Below are 23,393 nucleotides of genomic sequence, written 5' to 3'. Positions count from 1 at the left end.
TCATTGTGGATATCCAAGGTTTCTCTTTTCCTGGGGAAGATGTATTTCTTTGTAGGGAAATTGCTATTTTAGATCCTACTACAGAAAACATTATACACAGAATGGTTGTTTTACCAGTAACAGAAGCAATGATAAATAAGTTATATATAGCTTTGAACAGGTCTCGAACAGGTCCTGATCAGCTTTGAACAGGTCTTGAACAGGTCCTGATCAGCTTTGAACAGGTCTCGAACAGCTTTCAGATTTGGTACTAGTCTAGCCCCCAATTAGACACTTATGTTTAACATCAACAAGGTTATGAAAATATTTATTGTGTACAGGGTGTTAAATAAGAGTAAACTTTTTTTTTAACTTTTTATTTATACTTAAAAACCCAAAGTACAGATTTGCTTCATTAGATGAACTACAGTTAAAACATTTGAACTACATTGGTTAGAGGATTATAATTAACAATACGGTCATGTATAATTATACAATAAGCAGTTGTGTTAGCTGGTATATTCTTATTAGTTTCTATTTCTATTCTCATATCGACACTTCCTGATTTAATTGATTCATTTTGTCTGCTGCAATCAATAACAAATATCGGAGCAACAGCACAGAATTGTAACATAGTAAGGCATGGATCTCCTATGGATTTGTAATAGTACGACGGTTGAAATTGTGCATACATTTCATATGCAAGGGCATAATGTCTTTTACTAAAGTTCAAGTTCAAATTGTCATACGGGTACATTTCAGAATTTAGAAATAGCTTTAAGTTTGTAAGATTACAGTGATCAAAATAGCTGTTCTCTTCTTTTATTGCATTCTTTTTGACAGTTTGTAATGCAAACAAAACAAATCGTGGTCTCTCCAATAGACTGGTAGTTTTTACATTCCAGTTAAATTTCATTGTCTGAGGCAGTAGAGGAATTTCATGATATTCCCAGCTTCTATATGCAAGCTCCAAACTGGACCCATTTTCAATAAATTTATATAAACGTAACTTTTCTGAATCGGACACTTGAATATGAGGCATTTTCCATATTAATTTAAATATTTCCACTTTTGGTTTCAGTTCAGTTTCTACTGTAGACATTACTGCATTTAAATCAGTTGAACTTCTTATCAATACGAGTTCTTGGCGTATGTTAATAAGAATTTTTGTAAAATCTTCAAAAAATCCAAGTACAAGTTTGAGTGGAATACAAACATTAAAATTTCCTGCTTTATCAGCAACTGTTGGTGTGTCATTAATACTCCAACCTATACAGTTGTATCGATTAGATTCAGTTTGTGTGAACGAAGCATAGTTTTTCATTGTCGTTGTTATACCTAAATTTCTCACTCTATCTATTACACAGCCTCCAATTTCATATCGTATTTTATCAAATAAATGCATCAAACCATTATTAATAAAGCGCAAAGTATTGCTTTCTTTCCCATCATTCGTTAAACGTCCTTCAATATACAGATAACTCTCAGAAGGTAGGGTGTATATATCTTGAATCTGAATTGGTATTCTTATTTCATCACAATGATTAAAAGTTGCATTGGCATAAGGTAAATGACTGTGCATTTCTCGACTCACAACTGAATTGTCAACCAATACACGATCTCCAATATTTAAAATGTTAAAACTCATATTCCCTCTTCTTACAAGTACACCTCAAGAAAATCCCAAGTATTCTAGTATTAATAAAAAACTTTATTCTACACCAAGTATTTCTTTTCCCTGTCACTGTCGTAGTTGTTGTGTTTTATTTTAAATCCTAGTGAGGTTAAAAAGACTTTGTTTTCTGTTGTCAACGGTTTGAGAGTCTGCTTGTCACTAATGTTTTTATCAACACTCTTAATATTATATACACTGTCCACACCTGGATTAAATTTGCTACAGTTGTAAATTAAAACCATTATTTATACTTTTTTTAAATGTAGTCTTAACGTAATAACTTCTCGTGTGAAATTAACAAGATTACCGTCCTGGTCAACTATTTTAATGAAAATTTCATCAATATATCTATTTGTGACAGGTAAATAAATTACCTATTTTGGAATTTCCACAATTTTGTAACCCGGTAAGACATTTGGATAAAACATGTGGATGATATGACCTTGGTTTTCATTGACGTATGAATTAGTGATTAGATTACATTCCACACAAATAGAATTAACCTTTGTGATATGCACAGGATTCTCAGCTACGTGAGTCTTTAAAGGTGAGAGCCGTTTTGGTGTAAATCCCAATAAGGGAGCAATGGTATTTGGTTTTTCAAAATGGATTACTTTGTTGCTTTTTATTTCACATTTGAGTGTATTGTTATTAATTCTCAATATCAAACTTGTAGGTTGATCTATATTATGATTTTTTCTAGGCACACCGTTACCAATTGCATTATTTTTTTCTTGACTCTTTCCTTTATTAATTTCTGTATCAACTTTATCTGGTGTTTGATCTACTTTTAATTCTAATTCAGTTATTTTTTCAGTTAAATAATTTGAAAGATCTTCGACTTCATAAGAACCATGTGGAATCGTTATATCGTAACCATCTATATAAAACTTGTTGTTTGTTTGGTCTACATTTGGAATTGTATTGTATGACATGAAATCTATTAAACCTAGTACATACTGTTCATTTTCGTTTAAAATAATTGGTGGGTAAATTTTTGTTGATAACACCGATTCTCTTCCAGATAACACAAAAGTGTACGACATGTTCAAACGATAATCATAGAGTAAATAAAAGAATATTCTTTTAAAAAGGGTATTTATTTAAAAAATCTAAACACAATTGTCCACAATTTGCAGTGTTATAAGTTTGATAAATTTTATGATTATAAACAATTTGACAATAACCATTTGAATTAAAGTATGATATAGCTTCCAACGGTGGTCTCAGATTACCAAAACTATCAAAATATACGACTTTGGATTTATTCTTCTTGTAAGCTGTCCAATGAGTTCCAAGTCCGTCTTTATTGTCTAAATTAATAATTCCACTCTCATATTGCCAAATTTTTTTTGGAAACCCATTTCTCATAAATACAGCTCTGAAGTGGGGGATTTTCAATAATTTTGCATATTTTGTAACTCTACATTTGACAAAGAATGTTTTGAAATCTTTATTTGATCCATTTTCTCATTCATAAAAAAATACCCATTCCACTTTTATATGGTTTCAAGTATAAACCTTTTCCAATTGCCAGTGCTTCCATTTTACGATTATGACGTTGTTTTTCGAGTAAATCTTCTTTAGCTGCTTTTGCGTCGTTAATAGTCTTCACGATAGCTGATGTACCCCCAGCAATAGTGCCCAATGCGCTCAACCCAGCAAATATCGGTATTAGAGGTAATATATAGTCGCCTCGTATTTCGGTGAGACTGTGTAAAAATATATTTATCTGTAATAAAAGCAGACAATAAAAATAAAATAAAAGTACTCTACCAGGAGTAGTTATTAACTGCAAAATTATCAATGACTGAGATGTATAATAATACAAAGTTTTAATATTCTCATCGATATTTACATTTAGATGAGCCTGGTAAAATATGTACAGTCGCTCAGATAAAGTTATCATCGATGCATTCTTTGCGTAAGATAACAATTTTTGCCTGAGCAACCGAAACCATAAAGTAGTTTATCCCAATAAATTTCGTTTCGACCGTCCAGTGGTTTACAATTGGGTAGGCAGGTATAATATTTTATATTATTTTAAACTTTATTTTTAAACGAAATATTGTTTATTTGGATGAAACCTGGTATGGTATTCATGACACCGTGAAAAAAGTTGGACGAATAATAACAAAAAGTGTTCTAATTCATTACCGCCCAATAAAGGACAGAATTATAATTTTACACTGCGGTGTAGAAAATGGATGCATCGACGATTTATTATTAATATCTGTAAAAAAAATAAAGACGTGAATCTAGATTATCATGAGGATATGGAGGGTTCAATTTGTGAATCATGGTTTGAAAGATCTATATATATATATATATATATATATATATATATATATATATATATATATATATATATATATATATACATATATATATATATATATATATATATATATATATATATATATATATATATATATATATATATATATATATGTATATATATATATATATATATATATATATATATATATATATATATATATATATATATATACATATATATCGCACAAGAAGTTCGAGCGTCAATTATAATGCTTTTAGCTATCAATATGATGGAAATGAATTATAAAAAAAGTTCAACTCAGGAACCATAGATGTAAACGTTTAATGTTTTTTTTGAAGAAAAAAACAGAAGTTAGTTTTTATAAAACTAACTTCTGCAGCTGAAGAGCCAGCGGAACCCTCTAATCAATTGGAATATCTTTACAAAGCCGTGTAGTAAAATGTAAGCGACATTTTCAATACCTCTCTGATGATACCATCCAAACATATGCTGAAACATGTTTATGAAGAATTGTGTTCTAAATTGTCTAAATCAGAAGCAATTGTAAAAACATGTTTATCAGAGTATCCAAAGCAATCTGCTACAAGACTATAGGAGAAACATCTTACCTACATGACAGGACAGAGAATTATAATTTTACACTGCGGTGGAGAAAATAGATGGATCGATGATGTATTATTAATACCTACAAAAAAATATTAAAGGAACCTCTTCTTCCGAGATTACCTAAATATAGTGTGATTATCATGGACAACGTATCATATTATTCAAGATTAATGAGAAAATTCCAAATATTACTTGAAACAAATTACAAATTCAAGAATTTGTTTGAGAAAGATTTGTACTTTGAGGCATCATATAGTAAAAAGGAATTGTTGGAGGTTGTTGACAGTAGACAGTACCAGAAGGAATATGTTGTTGATAACTGTACTCGCAGTAATGGGCATACCGTGCTTGGTATGCCCAGTATTACAATTAATTCCTCCTTACTATTGTAAATTGAACCCAATAGAGTTAATATGGACACAACTTAAAGGTAATAGAAGAAGAAGAAACGTGGCTCCTAAATTTTTGTCTACTGCTCTCCAGTTAATTAGAAGAGAAGTCACAAAGATCACAGCAACCAACTGGAAAAGTGTAATCAAACATGTAATCGCAGTGGAAAATGACTATGTTAAATATTTACCAGCATTAACCAAATGAACTATAAATATAGAAGATACAACTGATACTAGCGATAACAGTGATTATGAGTAGATTATTAAGTTCTTATTTCCAACTAGGTGTTAGTTGAAACCTTTATTTTTATTGTAATTGTCAAATTCTCGTTTTGCTTATATATCTTTGAAAATAGAGTACAAATACACTTCATGATAGAACAAAAACATACAACATAATTTAATTTAAAATAATCAAAGTACAGGTTAGGTTATTATAAAATACCTGCTATGGTTTGTTTTTTAACTAGGAGGAGTAAACTAAAAAGACAGACTCGCACCCAAGAAAGTTACTAGAAAAGTCACCAAATACATCTTTTTTGGTTAATTATCTCGGTCTTGCGCTAATCCAGTAATAAGTATCGGACACACGTCGATTCTAACCTAACTTTGTTTATGTTTGAATATTTTTTTCCAATTCACTTACAACATATATGTTTTTGTTTTTCTAATTCCAATAAAACAATGTTGGATTGTTATGAAGAAGTTGAAGAAATTTTAGAGTTTATATATTACACTGTAGAAGATTATGTAAGAAGTTATATTACGTAACTTTTTCTGCACAAATCCGAATGCCGTCTTTCACATCCACTTCAAAACAGATCCGCCTTGTTCTAATTAGAATAAAGCTCTTTATCTTTTAATTGATTCCCTAACTCAGACATAATATATTTTTGGGTTGCACGTTTTATTTACTATATAATTGTGGCTAACCCATATTTACTTACTTAAAATTGAGTTGCTTAAAGAATTTATATAATACTGAACGACACATATTTGGAAGATCTGGGCGGTTGATAATTTTACTTAAAATTTTAATCTTTTAATCTTTTCTAATTTTTAGCTTACTAACACTAATATGTCGCTAAATTGTTCTAAAAAAACTGTTGTTTTTATAAATGCAAACGAAAAATCTAAAAATTAAAGGAATAACGCAGAAAATACAAAAAATTGTAAATATAAATTTTGAATTTTAAAATTTCATAAATGTCATTAGTGTCAAAATATCATAATTTAGTGGAGTAAACTTGCCTGCGGTTGGACCAATTACAAACAAGCATTACGGCGCGGTAAATTTGAATTACTCCTCCTGGTTAAAAAACAAACTATAGATATATAAAAAAGATGTTCATAAAAGTTTTAGACCTATTACCCATTTTTAAATTATTGAGATACTAAGTCTTCTCTCACACGGTGTCAAACCAAAGTTGTTAATAGAATACGCTGTATATAATTTAAAAAATTAATTCTTTATTTTTTTTATTACAATAACTAAGTTATCAGGGATAAAATGTGATCATAAGTTTTAAAACTTATGAGCAGTTGTGTTATTAAAACGTTTGTATACTAAAATACTTGTACATAAAAAATTTATTTAATTGTATGTGATAATTACTTTTATTAACAATTTTTTATAGGTATTGTTATTTTACAATAAGTTCTATTTAGCCGAGTTGATTAGTGTTATCACTTCCTAGATATATCACAGAAGTTAACAACACCAATATTTTTTATTTAAACTTTATAGAAAATGAAACTTTTTCTTAAATAAAAATAAAAACTTTTATTTAATTAAAAATTAGATATCTACGCTACTGTTCAATAAAGTAGTGGTAACTCTAACAGTGTTGCCATTTTAGTAGTATTTTACTCCTCTGGTTCCTATAAATTTTCTCACGAAATTACGTGTCGACTATACCCCCAATTTTTGGAACTTGGATTACTCGACCACGTGGTTTTTTAATGTTCTTGTAAAATTTCACAATTCGTAATGCTTGTTGAATAGCTTCCCTTAACGTTCTTGGTTTGCTTTCCAATAGTTTCTTTCTAATGTCTCGAATTACTCTCAATAAACTAAATGACTTTTGCTTTGAAATTTTTCTTTTAGAAGATGAGGAGGAGGATGTGACCTTTCTTTTAGTGGTGTTTCTTGTCTTTTTCTTATTACCAACCATCTTGACTGTTTCCAACCAACTACCCATAATACATACAACAACAAGTCTTTTATCTCATTAAAAAAAAAACGACAATAGAAAATAGAGCATATATTAATTATTATTAATTACATAAAAAAATTTTAAAATTACTGTCTTCTAATGTTGTTGATTCCTTCGATTGGAAATGGTAGCGGTCTCCTTCTTAATGGGTAATCGGCATCTCTATGGGGTTCTAAATGGTTAAGCCTCCCTAGTTGTTGTGCTTGAACACCCTCATCTCTTTGCCGATACCTACTAAATTCTCTCGTGAAGAGTCTTGTCCTGGCATTGTCTCTTTGCTTACTATGGAATTCAACAACACAACTCTTAACTCCCATTTCACTGTTATCTTTACTTTTTTTCGCTGTTGAACTGTTAACACACAGCTTATTAACAACGATACAGATCAGACTGAATTAGTATCACTGACTAACTGATAGATCAATTTAAAATTAACCGAATTTAAATAGTAAGAATAAAAAAATATATATTAACGTAATTGACTGACCTATTTGATCTTTATTGCAATGCAGAAAATAGTACAAAACATGTTTATCATTAAAACGTTTATTATTCCAAAATTAATTTATCATTATCTAAATAAAATGTGCTTATCTGCATATAATGTATTTTGGTGACCTATTTGACCTAAAAATGCATTGACGTCAGCGTTATCGTTAAATATGTTTATTGCATGTATAATGTGTTTTCGATGAAGAAATAAAAATTTAATCACGTTGCATAGCGTGTTATAGATTTGCGTCAATGTATTTTTTTAAATGTAGTAAAAATACTTCGTGACCAATTTTATTTATAATATTACAAATCACATAAAATTATTTTTTATATTTATACATTATATCTTATTTTTTGAATTGCTTGGTCATCCATAGTATCGTTATCGTCGTCACGTTTTCTTTTTTGGGTATTGTTCAATATTTCGTTTACATCATTTTTTGGCTTTTTAGCACCCATAATATTTTCATCACTTATTTTCCGTTTTTCCGTTTTTCTTGTGTCTCCTCTGTTTATAGAGTCAACAGCGAACTCATTTGAAATGTCTACATCCATATCATCTCTAATTTCTTTTGCTCTTTTATGATTTAAAAGCTTTTGTTGTATTTTTTGTTTATTTCTGTGCTGGATATTTTGTTTGCGTTTACTTGATTTGGAAATAGTTAATCCTTGGAGTAATAAAGTACAATGGTCTATATTTTCAGTTAGTTTTTCTAAATTATTTTTAGCTTTGTTCAATTCTTTACTACAACTTTTTGTTACAGCTTTATATTTAGTAGAACCTAGACCCATACCTAATTTCACTTTTGCTTTCATTGCACCAGCTACACCAAGTGCTGCCAATTTTTCGGAAAATGCTGTATTTTTCGATCGAAACTGTTCAAGAGCTTTTTCACCTAGAATCTTATCAGCCTTATGTCGTTCGGATAGATCTTTATTTTGAGAATATGCAATATCATGTTCACGACACGCCTCGTCTAATCCATTTATTCCCCTATCTCCTCGTGCTAGTCGTTTCTGTAATTTGGTGCCGGGTCCACAAAACCTATAACCTCCAGGGATGTGCATTTCGAAAGGTAATTTATTAATGACAGCGTTTAACATATTGGTAGCGTACTCGTAGACGATTTACAAATTAATACATAGTTATTCTAAATATAAGTCTTTATATATTTTTTCTCTTCTTCAGACAATATTTTTAGCACCAGATCTGGATCTCAAATATTCTATGTAGTCACAGTTTATACAATTCCTATTAGATATTTCAGTCTCCCCACCACACTTTGGACATTTATACTTTACTGGTACAAATATACATTATAACAGTAGAGTGTATATTTTTAATCAGATAAATAACTTGTTTCAAAACAAATAAAATTTATAGTATCAATCCAATATTGTTTTATTTACATCTTTATTTACCCACATATATCATTAAAATATATATATACACAATAAAGCATTTATGTGATACATAGTTATTTTTCCTTTTCCTACAAGTTTCAAAAGTAAAGATAAGACTAGGCAGGCTAGGCTAGGCAGGCTATACAGACATATCTAAGCATCGTACACAAAAAAAAATTTTTTTGACGCAACAACACCTAAAATATTTCCAAGTCTCAATACAAATTTATTTTTTCGATCACCCTGTACAAATTTAACAAAAAGAAGAGGAGATGAAGCGATAAGCGATGAGTTTTGCACTCGACATACAAGGTGGTCCGTTCCACTCAAAGACACCCCCTCTTGTCATTGTCGACCGATTCTTTTACTTCTTCAGGACAGGTAAGACAAAGAAGAGACAAGTGAGACAGGTGTAAAAACATACAGGTAACGTAGGTGACAATTCTTCGGCTGAGAAGAAGAGATCTAGAGATAAGCGACTAGTTCTTACGACCCTCTGGTCATTGTCGATCACTTCTTCGGGAGAGAAGAAGAAGAGATCAAACGATAAGCGACCAGTTCTTACAACCCTCTGGTCATTGTCGATCACTTCTTGTACTTCTTGTACACCCCTAAGGTCAAATCATGGCATCGATACCTTCGCATCGGAGACCCTGATGGACAGGTTACCAAAGTGATTCAGGACCCCGCTTGCTTATCTACTTATATATATATATATATATATATATATATATATATATATATATATATATATATATATATATATTGATATATATATATATATATATTATATAAATATATATATATATTATATAAATATATATATTTATTATATATATATATATATATATATATATATATATATATATATATATATATATATATATATATAAATCTTTTGCCGACACTGCAGGTCCCAAGCCCGGATAAAGGATGGTTTACAGGTGAGATTAGCAACCTGACTGTGGTAAAAAGAATATGTGCTTGTTTATAGATATTGCAAAGAAGCCTTCTCCTCTGTAGTTCGTTTTTTGTCATTTTTAGTTAATATATAACTTATGCTTTTTCTTTCTAGATCTTACTAATTTGTTATCCATTCTTGTGTTTGTTAAAATGATCATGCTAGTTAGATAGATCTTGTTCAATACTGTTTCTTTATCTTACTTTTCTTTCACTGTTGTATTTACCTCGTTATTTTTTCTTAGATCAGTAACAGAATATTCAGTCATTGATTTCTATTTTGCCTTCTGTTCTCAGTTTACTTTCCTGCATGTCATATAATGCTTTTAGTTTCTTTGTAACTGGTTCTTTTTAAATTGTAAATAATTTGGTACCCAATATAGAGCTCTGTGGTACCTGTTCATTGTTTTTTCTAGAATATGGTTTGCATTTCTCTTGCTATCTTTTCTATGTTTCACTTTTACCTATAATATCAGTCTTTACACCGGTTTTTTGTGGTCCTGGTTGTTTTCGCCAAGATTTCTGATTTATATTCATTGCCTCCTGGTAATCTGTTAGTATATGTTACTCTCCTAGGTTTTTCTTGAGGTCTTTTAGTATTCACAGTTTCACTTTGTGTCTGCATTCTCCTATAATTCAAGCTATCTACAGTATTTGTTTTATCGTCTACGTTAAGCTTATTAAAATTTAACAATTTTTTCTGACCCTTTTCTCTTGCTTCTTTTAAATTCTGTTTAAGTATTCTTATGTGGGCTTTTATCTCCCTGTACTTTTGAAAGTAACATTCACTAAGCTTAATTTTCCTTTTAGTTTTTTTCGATTGCCTCATTATTTCTGTTACTTTGGCACCACTTTTAAGTTTCAGTCTGTAGGTCTCGTGTTATTATCATTTTGATTACCAACGTGTTTTACATCTATTATGTCGGTATTTTCATTTAGTGAAACATGGGTTTTAAATGAAATATTTTTTATGTTTCAGCATTCATGCTTTTTTTATTGCATCCTATATGTATTTATTTGTTTTTTTCTTAATTCTCTTTCTAGATTTTCTTTGTTTTAACTGTTCTTTCTTGTAAGCTTTATTTTCTGATATTAATGCTACATTTTAGGCTTCTAATTCCGCTTTCCACTTTCATTAGATGGATCTAATTTTGCATTTTATCTTTTTTTTTGGTTTTATTCAAACATCTCTCTTCTCCATACGATCTAGTTTTTTACTTATTTTTTTCATAGTTTCCTATATTTTTACTAAAAGATACAAACCTTTCAGATAGCGTTAAGAGCTTTCTCACATTAACGCTTCTTTCAGACGGACGGTATTTTGTCGCTGTCGTGCAGTACTGTGTTGTACCGTGGATATATCGTTGCCGTATACGACAACGACAAAATATCGTTCATTTCAAAGAAGCCTAACGGTTCGGAAGACTTTGCTCTTATTCAGTCTTATAGCGTAGAACTTAACTAACCTTAACACACTCACTCTCGCGGATTTCTCTTACAATTCTGCAACGTCACCGTTTATCTGGCTAAGTTTTCTGATTTTATCGTTCCTTTACTGTCAGTTGTCAATTTGAGATGCCCACTTACTTTTTAGTAGTTTACATTATTTTTATATGTTTGCATATAGTTTTACTCACGATTTTATATTCACTGCACTTCTTCCTATCTCGATACTGCTTTCTATATATATATATATATATATATATATATATATATATATATATATATATATATATATATATATATATATATATATATATATATATATATATATATTATATATATATATAAATTTTTTAATTATAACTATTTTTCGACTTTTTGTTGAAGCGAAATAATGTTTACGTATTTTTACACACACACACACACACACTGTTGCCAAGTCCACAACGAAGGAAAATAGAGAAAAGTTAAATACGAAAATGGAAGAAGACTAGAAATTCTGAATCATACTTCTTATTTACACGAAGGGAGATTAAACACTCCCTTCAATAAACCATAAAATTTACAAAATAATTCCAAAGAGGAATAACACTTGTAGATGTCGTTTTTCAGATATTACCAGGAAATATTCACCGTCACTTTAATTTAGAAATTCAGTTTAGTTTTTTAGTCTTTGCAGAAAACAAAAAGCTGTTGGTTTTTACTCCTTTCCTCAGGACGACTGTGTCGAGACACGTTCTTAGAAATCTACAATTTAAATTTTTAAAACAGATGTCATAATGCAAAAAATTATTTATAATAACATTATATAATCAAAGCATTAATTGTTAAATTGTGGAAAGCCCTAATGTCAGATATAGTGTCGCCAACCCATTAATAACGGATGACTAACAGTAATTTTAAAGTAAACTTGTTATTTTTACAAATTTTAGCTACGATTTCGTCAACCAATTTCCTCAACCAATCAAATCTTGGAATTAGTTATACAGCATTTGTTTATTCGTCTGTGCACTATCTGCAGAAAAGATAAATAAAACTCTTTAATTTTTCTTTGACAAAGACAATTGTGGAATGGATAGAAATGGAACCATTTTTGGGTTGTTTTCTGTTAGCTGTAAAAACTCGTATATTTGATTATGTTTAGTTTCTGCAACTTGCAGAAAGCAGTTAGAAAAACGCAGAGTCAATGATTAATAATACAATTTACAGAGTTTAGATACGCTTAGAAGAGGTAACAATCTTTAGCAAGAACATAAATTCAGAAAGGCGCTTCACGTCGCCCCTCACGATGGGTGATTTCATCTCAGCAAGTCCTCTAGCATGCACCATTTCATAAAATAGGATCTACGATGCCGCGCTTTTAGTGGGTACGCCTAGAAAAATAAAGGCCGCGTCCACCAAATAGCAGGAACTCTCTGATGGTGGGAAGACTCATATCTCAATTTTTACTGGAATTTCCGTATCAATCGAGGTAATTTTGATGTATGTTATCCATTACCACACCTTCCAATGCAATATGTTTCCTGATATCTTCATTTCTTATCATCTTTCCCTTCGAAATCCTTAGCCTTAGACTTCTTGCCAGAGTCTCATAGATCTCAAACGTTCTCTTCTTAGTTATATTTTTATTCCAGAAAATTCCAATAAGGTATCCTTGAGCTTTTCTGGCTTGAGTTATTCTGGTGTTAATTTTCATTCATTCATTCATTATTTTATTAAGCTTTACAATCTCTAGGGATTACAGCTAATGCCATGGCGTTCAAAATCCCATGTTTAAATGAGACAGATTATTCCTATATGTTATTTATAGCTTTCTGTGTGTCTTTGCTGCTGTCGTGACTCTTTTTCATTTCTTCCTGTTCTTGTACAGAACTCTACAGTCTTTAACATTCTTTGTTCTTATATCATCTTCTGCATAGTCCATCCATCTTCTTCTAGACCATTCTCTACACTGGGCCATACTGGTATCCATTTAGTTATCCTTCTCAGCATATCGGAGTGTGGGCGTCTCTGTATATGTCCTATCTATTCTAAGCGAAGAGATTTTATGTATCTGATTAGATTTTCTCCCTTTAATTGTTCTTTAATTTTGGTATTTGTTGTTATTCTTGTTTCTCCCTCTCTTGTTACATTTGGGCTCAGTATCGTTCTCATTATTTTTCTTTCAAATTTAAGTGGGCTATCTTCCTCTTTCTTGTTAGTCGTCGTTGTTTCCTTCCTATGTGTAACAATAGGTCTTATTAAGATCTTATATAGGTTTATTTTTGTTCTTATACTTAACGGAAATTAATTGTCGATCTCCCCAGTTTGAACCTGTTCTGATATTTAGTATTTTCTTCTGTGGTAATTTTTGTTTCTTCATTATATTGCACTATTTGTCTTACATCTTCATCGCAGTGAGTTTGTTTCGTAGTGAATAGCATTTTTTCATAATAGTCTCCTCATATTATCCTGATCTTTTTATCTTCAAATAGGGTCTCTCCTTTTTGGTTTTTTAGTCTTCTTGTTTTATTGCTAAGCGTATGTCTGACTTTTTGGTAAAATTGTTTTATTTTATGATTTTTTCTGTGTTTTTAATATCCTGTAGCTTTCGATTTAACCATTCATTTTTCTTCTCTTCCTTTGCTACGTTGGCATTGTTTGTCGCTTTTTTGTATTTTGTATTTTCTTTTCTATTTTGTTCTGATGGATTTTTGATGCATGTAATTCTGGCGGAATTTGGTGTTTTCTCTGTTTTGCATTCTTGATCGTACCGGCCTTTATTTCATTTTGTTGTTTTTTCTGTCCTATTGCTTTATGTGTTTCATTTATTCTTCTTTTTAATTCTTGCCATCTTCCGTTTATATGTGTGAGTTGACTCATAAGGTTGGATATATTTGAATTCATCTGTTGTTGAAATTTGTCTCCAACTTCAGTCTCTTCTAATGCTTCTAGGTTCCATTTATTAGAGTTTGTTTAAGCTTAATATTTTTTCCATTTGAGCGCTCTAATGTTTATTGTTCTCAGAGAGAGATCCGTGTCCGCATTTGCTACTACATTGGACCCTAAGATCTAGTCTCCAGTGTTTTTGTACTAACTCTTTGGTTGCTAGGACGTCGTTGATTTGATTTTCAATGCTAGATGGATGGACGCCAGGTTGCCTTAGAATTTCTTGGATGCTTAAATTTTGTCAATATTAAAGTAATACTTAGTGTTGCTATGAGTTGACAGATTCTGTGGGCATTGTCATTTATTTCTTCGTCTAGAGTTCCATTTTATTTTTTGACTAGGTCTTTCAGGTACCCTTTTTTTCCCAGTTGTGACTTTGCGTCTGCCAGTATCAGTACCATATCTTTTTGGTATTTTGTTGTATACATTATTTAGGTATTGTTGCAATAGAAAATGACGTGTCATATGACTCAAAACTGTAAACATATTTATTACTAATATTCTTTTCATTCAAGTCTTTTCTAGATCATATACCAGCCGGCAGAAGCCGCTATAAAAAACCAGTCTGTCGTAATCTTCCAGTCTTTTCGCCAACGGTCAGGAAGGCCGACGAGTTTCTAGACGTATGAGTCCCCCTACGATATAAAAAAACCTGCTTTGGATGGAAGGTCATCGATTTTTCGCCGTAATTCCAGAATAACTGTATTATATATGTATATATATATATATATATATATATATATATATATATATATATATATATATGGGACATTTATTTACTTTATTTAAAGAAACGGTTAGTTTTTAAACATCGCGTCGAGTTTTTAAAATGTAACGCACGTAGATAAATTATAAAATTCTTAGTGTAAAATATATTAGTTATATTGTACAAATAAAGACTTTTAATAAACTTATAAGTGTTATAAGTGTAGAACCTTTAATAATAAATAAAAACAATAAATTAGATTAATAATAATATAACAGTATTCATAAAATTCATATTTTTTTGTTGTATTGGACAGTTAGAGCATATATAAACTTAATGGAGTTTTTTCATTTTTATTTTCGATGTGGCGATAATAATGTCTTGATATTCCATGTCGCTATTTATAGTATGTTTTTTTGCTTTCTTTATATTTTATCCCTTTTGCTTCATGGTCTTTGAACGTTATGTTATCTTTTGTTGTTTTTTCCTTGCTGTCTTCATCAAATTTAATCTTGTCCTTATTCTTTGTCGAATTTGTTGCAATTGTTCGATTTCCTCGATTAAATACTATTCCTAAATAATTGTATTCATCAACAGTCTCCATCTTCTAGTTGTTATCTAGCACAAAATTTGCTGTGTCTGTTCCAATGCTAAGATATTAATTTTTTTAGGTATTACGTATTAGTCCTCATTTATGATTTCCTTTATCCTCTTATCCTCTTTTCCATATCTTCCTTATCGTATCAAATTATACTGCAAGAAAAATTAGAATTTCAGTAAAAATTGACATCTAGGTTTTCATTGGCCACCATAGCCTTGCTGTGCGTCTGCAATGGTACATACCTATAATATAATTTAGAGCTATTTTCTATGAATAACTCACCTTCAGTCATATATATAGTAAAAGTTACTTAAGTTTTTTGTCGAACGTTTATGTACTACATGGTATCTGAACTGGCGAATAAGTATCTATCTGAACTGCTTCAGGCTATACATGGTATATTATTAGAAAATTCTTTATCATTGTATTTACTTCTGGAACTAGTTAAAATATTTCATGTATAGAAACTAAATCAATGACGAGCTGTGTTTTAAACACGCCATAAGAAATAGTAGCGGTTTTTTAACTATTTCCAACATTTATTAGAGATTTTAATTACCTTCCAAAATCCGTTCAATAAATGCAAATATTTTTTTAACAATTTTAGGTACATTTCCAACAAATTTTCTTTCTATCAGTCAATTCACGGAATGAGATTTTAGCATTTACAAAAAAGTCCTCAAATTTTCCTCCTCCGACTAGGAAAATCATTTTTAGGATTCTAGGAAAGCAGTTCATGATAAGAAAATTAGGGAATTAATTCTAATTAAACAATTTTTAACTTTAAATACACATTTTTAATAATATCCGAAATCTGTTCAATAACTGCAAATAATTTTTTTATTAATTTATTTATGATTCCAAAAACTAAGTCTTTCTGCCAGCAAATTATCGAAATCAGATCTCAGCATTTAAAATTATCTTTGTTTCTGTTAATGCAGTTAATAATTAATTATGCAGTATTTTAAGGATGCCATGACAGAATCTCGTGTATATAATCGACTTTTGTCATCGCATTTTTAAAACGCAGTTCGCAATAAGCAGATTATAGGACTAACTCTAATTAAAGCTGTACATCTTACATTGCGAGTATCATTTCATAATCTATTTTCAATTTTTAAATATACATTTTTAATACTTTTCAAAATTTACTTAACAACGGTGAATAATTTTTCATTAATATTATTTACTGTTCCAAAGACAAAAGCTTTCTGCTAGCCAATTATCGGAACCAGATTTCAGGATTTGGAAATAACTTTTATCAAAATATTTTCATTATATTTTTATTATTTTTAGATACTATTCCAAGAATTGTTCCTTCTACCAGTCAATTAACGGAATAAGATTTCAGCATTTTAAAATATCTTTTTCTTTATCATTTTCAGAAAAAAGTAATCTTATTTTTCCTCATGTTACTAAGAAAAACGTTGCATGGCTGGACACCGGACCAATGTTGAGCTGTGTTTTAAGGATGCCAAGAATATGAACTCATTTATATAATCGATATTGTTTTATGGCATCCCTATAAAGAAGTTCACAACAAGCAGGTTATAGAACTAACTCTCACATTATATTAGCAGTTTTTACATTGTGAGTATCGTTTTTAAACTATTTACCGACAAAAAATCTCTTCAATAACTACAAATCTTATTTTTATCAATTTTAGTTAGAATTTTAAAAGTTCCTTTTCTCAGTCAATTATCGGAATAATATATCAGCATTTGGAAATATCTTTGCTTTTATTATAATTTTCAGAAAAAAAAAGTCTACCTTCTATGACTAGGAAGGTCATTTTCTGGCTAGGAACCAAATCAATTTCGAGCGTGTTTTAGGGATGCAATAAAACAAACTTAAGTATATAATGGAAATTTTAGTACGCTGTCCTTAGAAAGAAGTTTATAATAAGAACATTAGTGGACTAATTGTAATTATAACAGGTTTTTCATGATAAAAACCATATTTTGGTCTTAAATTTTAAACTATTTTGAACTTTTAATACATATTTAATACTATCCGAAATCTGTTCAATAATAATGCTTTTTATAAATTTGATTTATGATTATAAAAACTAAATCTTTCGACCAACCAATCACCAAAATCAGATTTCAGCATTTGAAAGTATCTTCTTCGTTATAATTTTCAGAAAGAAGAAGTCCTTAAATTTTTCTCATGCAACTGGGAAAAACATTTTATGGCTGGAAACCTCACCTATGTTGAGCTGTGTTCTAAACAGGCCATAAATATGAAATCATGTGTATGATTGATTTCAATTTATGGTCTCCTTAAAAAGTAGTTCACAATAAGCAGATTGTAGAACTAACTCTGATTATAGTAGCAGTTGTTACATTGTTAGTACCGTTTTTTAAACTATTTCCACCAGTTAGGAGAGAGACCTTTACAACCAACCAAGAATCTATTCAATAATTACACATATTTTTTTTATCAGTTCTAGTTAGAATTTTAAAAGTTACTTTTATCAGTCAATCATCGGAATATTATATCTGAATTTTAAAATATACTTGTTTTTGTTATAATTTTCAGGAAAAAGAAGTCCACAAATTTTCGTTCTATGACTAGGAAAGTCATTTTGTGGCAAGGGAGCAAACCGATGTTGAGCTTGTTTTAATTATGCCATAAAATATAGTTATGTATATAATGAAAATGATTGTACGACGTCCTTAGAAAGTAGTTCACAATTAGAGGGCTAATTCTAATTATAACAGGTTTTACATGATAAGGATCATATTTTATTGTTATATTTTAAAATATTTGGAACTTTTAATAGATATTTAATAGTATCCGAAATCTTTTTAATAATTTTTTTTATGAATTTTATTTATGATTTTTAAAACTAACTCTTTCGACCAACCAATCACCGAAATCAGATTTCAGCATTTGGAAATATCTGTTTCGTAATAATTTTTAGAAAGGAGAAGGTCTAAAATGCCTTAATTTTTCCTGCGACTGGGAAAAACATTTCATGCTTGCAAACATAACTTATGTTGAGCTGGGTTAATGAGACCATGAATATGAAGCCATGTATATAATCGATATCCTTTTATGGCCTTCTTAGAAAGTAGTTCACTACAAGCAGATTAAAATACAAACTTTAATTATAGTAGTATTTGCTACATTGTGAGTATTTTTGTTTAACTATTTTCACCAGTTAGGAGAGATAGTTTTAAAACCGTTTAAAAATCTCGTCAATAACTACAAATATTTTTTTTTGTCAATTTTAGTTAGAATTTTAAAATTTACTTTTATCAGTCAATCATCGAAATATTATATAAGCACTTGGAAATATGTTTGTTTTTATTATAATCTTTATTATAATCTAGGAACCAAACCAATGTCGGGAGAGTTTATGATGGCAAGGATGCCATCATAAAATATGTAAACTTATGTATATGATGGAAAAGCTTGTACGGCGTCCTTAGAAAACAGTTTACAAAAAGAACATTAGAGGACTAATTTTAATTATAGCAAGTATTACACAATAAGGATCATATTTTTGTCCTATATTTTGAACTATTTTTATTTTTTTATATATATTTAATACTATCCGAAATCTGTTCAATAATCATTTTTTTATTAATTTTATTTATGATTTTAAAAACTAAATCTTTCGATCAACTAATCACCTAAATCAAGTGTCAGCATTTGGATATATCTGTTTAGTTATAATTTTTAAAAAGAAGAGGTCCTTAAATGTCTTAATTTTTTCTGCGACTGGGAAAAACATTTCATGGCTGGAAACCTAACCTATGTTGAGCTGTGTTTTCAGGAGGCCATGGATATGAAGTCATGTATATGATCGATTTTCTTTTGAGGTCGTCTTAGAAAGTAGTTATCAACAAGCAGATTATAGAACTTACTCTAATTATAGTATCAGTTGTTACATTGTGAGTATCGTTTGTAAACTATTTACCGACCAAAAATCTTTTCAATAACTACAAATCTTTTTTTTTATCAATTTTAGTTAGACTTTTAAAAGTTACTTTTATCAGTCAGTAATCGACATAATATATCAGCATTTGGAAATATCGTTGCTTTTGTTATAATTTTCAGGAAAAAGAAGTTCACAAATTTTCCTTCTGTGACTAGAAAAGTCATTATCTGGCTAGGAACCAAACCAATTTCGAGCGTATTATAAGGATGCCATAAAACAATCTTAAGTATATAATAGAAATGCTTGTACGGTGTCCTTAGAAAGCAATTCACAATAAGAACATTTAGTGGACTAATTGTAATTATAACAGGTTCTACATGATATGAACCATATTTTGGTCTTAAATTTTAAACTATTTTGAACTTTTAATACATATTTGCGGAGTCGTGTTCTAGTTCACCTACGAATGGGACGTGTCTATCAACAAAGCGAAACGAAATTAAACTGTATTCGTTTAAAAATTGTGTTTTATAATTCTTCAAATTTGGTGTCAAAAATAAAATTATATAGTAAGTTAAGAACAACTAAATGGACCAGTTAGTCGGGGGGAAACCCCCAGACGACCCTGTGCCCCCAGATATACGTCAAAAAATATAGTTTTTGGTGAATTTTTTTAATAAGAATAGCATCCCCAACTAAGATCATCCAGTAAGTAATATAAATAATTTAATATTAAATCCAACTTCGTCAAAAAATGATATACAAACAACAACAATGAGCATCGATAACACATCGAAAGAGAGAGAGAGAGAGAGAGGAGTTTTTGTATGTAAGTACTGATTTAGGCCCGTATCATATTTATGTTGAGAATAATTCGGTCGAATTTAAAGGTAAATTAAATGCACTTACAATCGGTGATATAATTCTTTCTAACTTTCCGGAGATAGACAATAAAATTATTAGTATTGATTCTATAGGTCGGAATAGGATTAGAACCAAGTTAAAGGATTATAAATAAGCAAATTTTATAATAAATAATAAATACGAAAACATTTTTGTTAAAAATAACTGTATTGTATATCCCAAAATTCATTCTTTATAGAGAAGGTGTTATTAGAGATTTTTCAGATGTAGAGGCGTACATAAAAGATAAATAAGACAATTTGATCAACATTGCACTTTTGAAGTATCTAATGTCAAAAGAATAAAATGTAAAGTAGAAAAAATTACAGATGAAGGTAAAATAGTAGAATATGTAACCCCAAAGTCTTGCATTGTTATTTTCAAATCACAAATCTTTCCAAAATATATTTCTATTAATAAAATTATTAAGGAAGTAGAGCCGTATAACCAGAATATAATATGTTATAACTGCCTCCGTTTTGGTCACCTGGGAGGTCAGTGTCGAAGTAAACCAAAATGCAGCAAATGTCACGACTCCCATGCCACACAAGATTGTAATAATTCAGAATAATTCACGCTGCTTTAACTGTCAAGGAAATCATCTTACTACTAATTTGTCTGCTTGACCAGAATTTAAAAGACAAACAATTGTAAAGGAAACCATGAGCTCTTGCAATATTAATTTCTTTGATGCAAATAAACAGGTCCCAAGAAATACGTACGCAAACATTGTCGCTCATAATACCCCTTCCATGGAAAGTGGTCAAATATTCTTGACAAATTATTCCCAACGGCTTTTAATCTGGACCTACCCCTTCTAGTACAATACAGTATCATTCCTCTCAACATCAGTACTCACAGTCTCACAATTTACAACCCAAATCCTATAATAATAATTTTACTAATTATATGTTTTCTTCCCCTACAACTTCAAACCCAAACAAAAGGCACAAGCCAACCAGCCCTGAGCTTATTAAAATCTCAAGAAAAGAAATACTTACACAACCAAATACCTCTTTTGTCTCAGGGGGAATTTTTAATAGTCAACATTATTTAAAAAACTCAGTTGGAGTAAAATTACAATCAGAGGAATTAAATGCAACAATAAGTTTAGTTTTAGAAGTAGTTCTCAATATTATAAGTAATATAAAACAAACAAACAATTTCGATGTATCAAAATCTAAAATAGTGGAATTAATTAGTAAACACGTAAACCATAGCTTGTCTTCAAATTCGCAGACACAAACGCAAACATAAATTTGCTGCAATGGAACTGTCGTTCAGCAGTAGCTAATAAAGTAAATCTTGAATATCTGCTATATCAAAATAATGTTTCCATAGCATTTCTCTCAGAAACGTGGTTTAAATCAAAATACTATTATAATTTTAAAGGTTACAATTGCTTTAGATCATATCGGGCAGACGGATATAGTGTAACTGCCATTTTATTAAAATCAAACTTAAGATGCGGAGTACTGTCCTGACTAAGGTATAATATACCACGTTTAAAGTCGTCCAAAAATAAAATTATTTTGAATGGTATAAACAAGTTATAAACAAGTTTGAGTCTGGATCCGGAACGACGATCAGTTTTCGAACTGGCGGCAGGGCCGAACTTACGGCATCTTAAAATATCATGACTTCTAACAATATTATTTTAAATAACACTACCTCAATCAACATGAATCAACCACAAAGCTCATCTTTAAACTCCTATTCCATTGTAGTAAATTCTTTTAAACACCCAACAAAAGAACAGGCTATTGACCTGTCTAGTATGGAAGATACCAAAATTCACGACTACATCATAGCAGTAGGATCACTAGTAGGACCACGTTATGTCATCTTCGCATCAAGAATTTCTAAAAACCGAATTGGTATTTATCTTTCCTCAAAAAGCATGGTCGACTCACTTCTCCACACCTACAAGTTTGTAAACATAAAAGAATCACAAATAGAAATAAGAAAATTGATCACTCCATCCGATAGACTCATATAGTATTTAATGCATGTCCTACAATTCCTAACAACATTATAGAACCAGAACTACAAAAGATGGGTATCGTTGCTGTGTCTAAGATGACTATCTTAAGAATAGGTATGCCAGAAACAGAATACAGCGATGTCCTTAATTTTAGAAGGCAAATATTTATCACTCCCCTAGAAAATCTCTCTATCCCCGATTCTTTTAATATATCACATGAAAACACCCTGTATCGTCTGTACCTTTCCATAGATGGATATAACTGCTCAAATTGTAAAACTATTGGTCACAAAGAAGCAGAATGTCCTCACAGAACTGATCTCGCCCCATTAAACCCTTTCCTAGTACCTATCCTATCTAGAACAACAGTTCAGGAATCTAATGAGTAAACAAATGTAACAATGGAAACCGACTCTATTCTAGTAACACCTATAACCAACACTACCCAAAACTCTTCTCCCAATACATCATCAGACTCAAACAATTTAACCAAAAATTTAGCAAAAGAAACATCTTCACCTTCTATAAACATTGACAGTTAAACCAATCAAGTTAAAAGACAAATATCGTCCTCTCCAGATATTATTGAAAACAATGCTCAAACTAACACAGAACTTTTTATGACTCCTACCCAAGAAAAAATCCAAAAAATTAGATAAAACCTCTCGCGATGAACTCTTTCTTTCTCTTGAATCAATAAAAGACAAAATAGAGAACAGATCACCCGCATTTATGCTAAATTATATTGAGATTTGCGATTTCCTAGAAAACACACTACATTCCCAACCTCCCGAATTAAGCTCCAAAAATTATTCCAATGAACCTACTGAACTAATCGATATTCTTAACTTCGTCCATTGTTATATCTCCAATTTAAAACTAAAAAACAACATTACCCGTTAAAAGAAGA

The 23,393-nt window shown here is 30.2% G+C and overlaps 1 protein-coding gene across 1 annotated transcript; it reads right to left on the bottom strand.

The window, feature by feature from the left end:
- Positions 1 to 409: 409 nt before the first annotated feature.
- LOC140452706 (uncharacterized) lies at positions 410 to 1,627 on the bottom strand. Its single transcript, XM_072547027.1, has one exon. It carries the CDS (start codon positions 1,625 to 1,627, stop codon positions 410 to 412), a length of 1,218 nt encoding a protein of 405 aa, XP_072403128.1.
- Positions 1,628 to 23,393: the final 21,766 nt, after the last annotated feature.

The sequence above is a fragment of the Diabrotica undecimpunctata genome, chromosome 11 (assembly GCF_040954645.1).
Source record: "Diabrotica undecimpunctata isolate CICGRU chromosome 11, icDiaUnde3, whole genome shotgun sequence".
NCBI lineage: Eukaryota > Metazoa > Arthropoda > Insecta > Coleoptera > Chrysomelidae > Diabrotica > Diabrotica undecimpunctata.
Note: the sequence above shows the minus strand (reverse complement) of the source record. Positions and strands in the feature narration are given on the sequence as shown.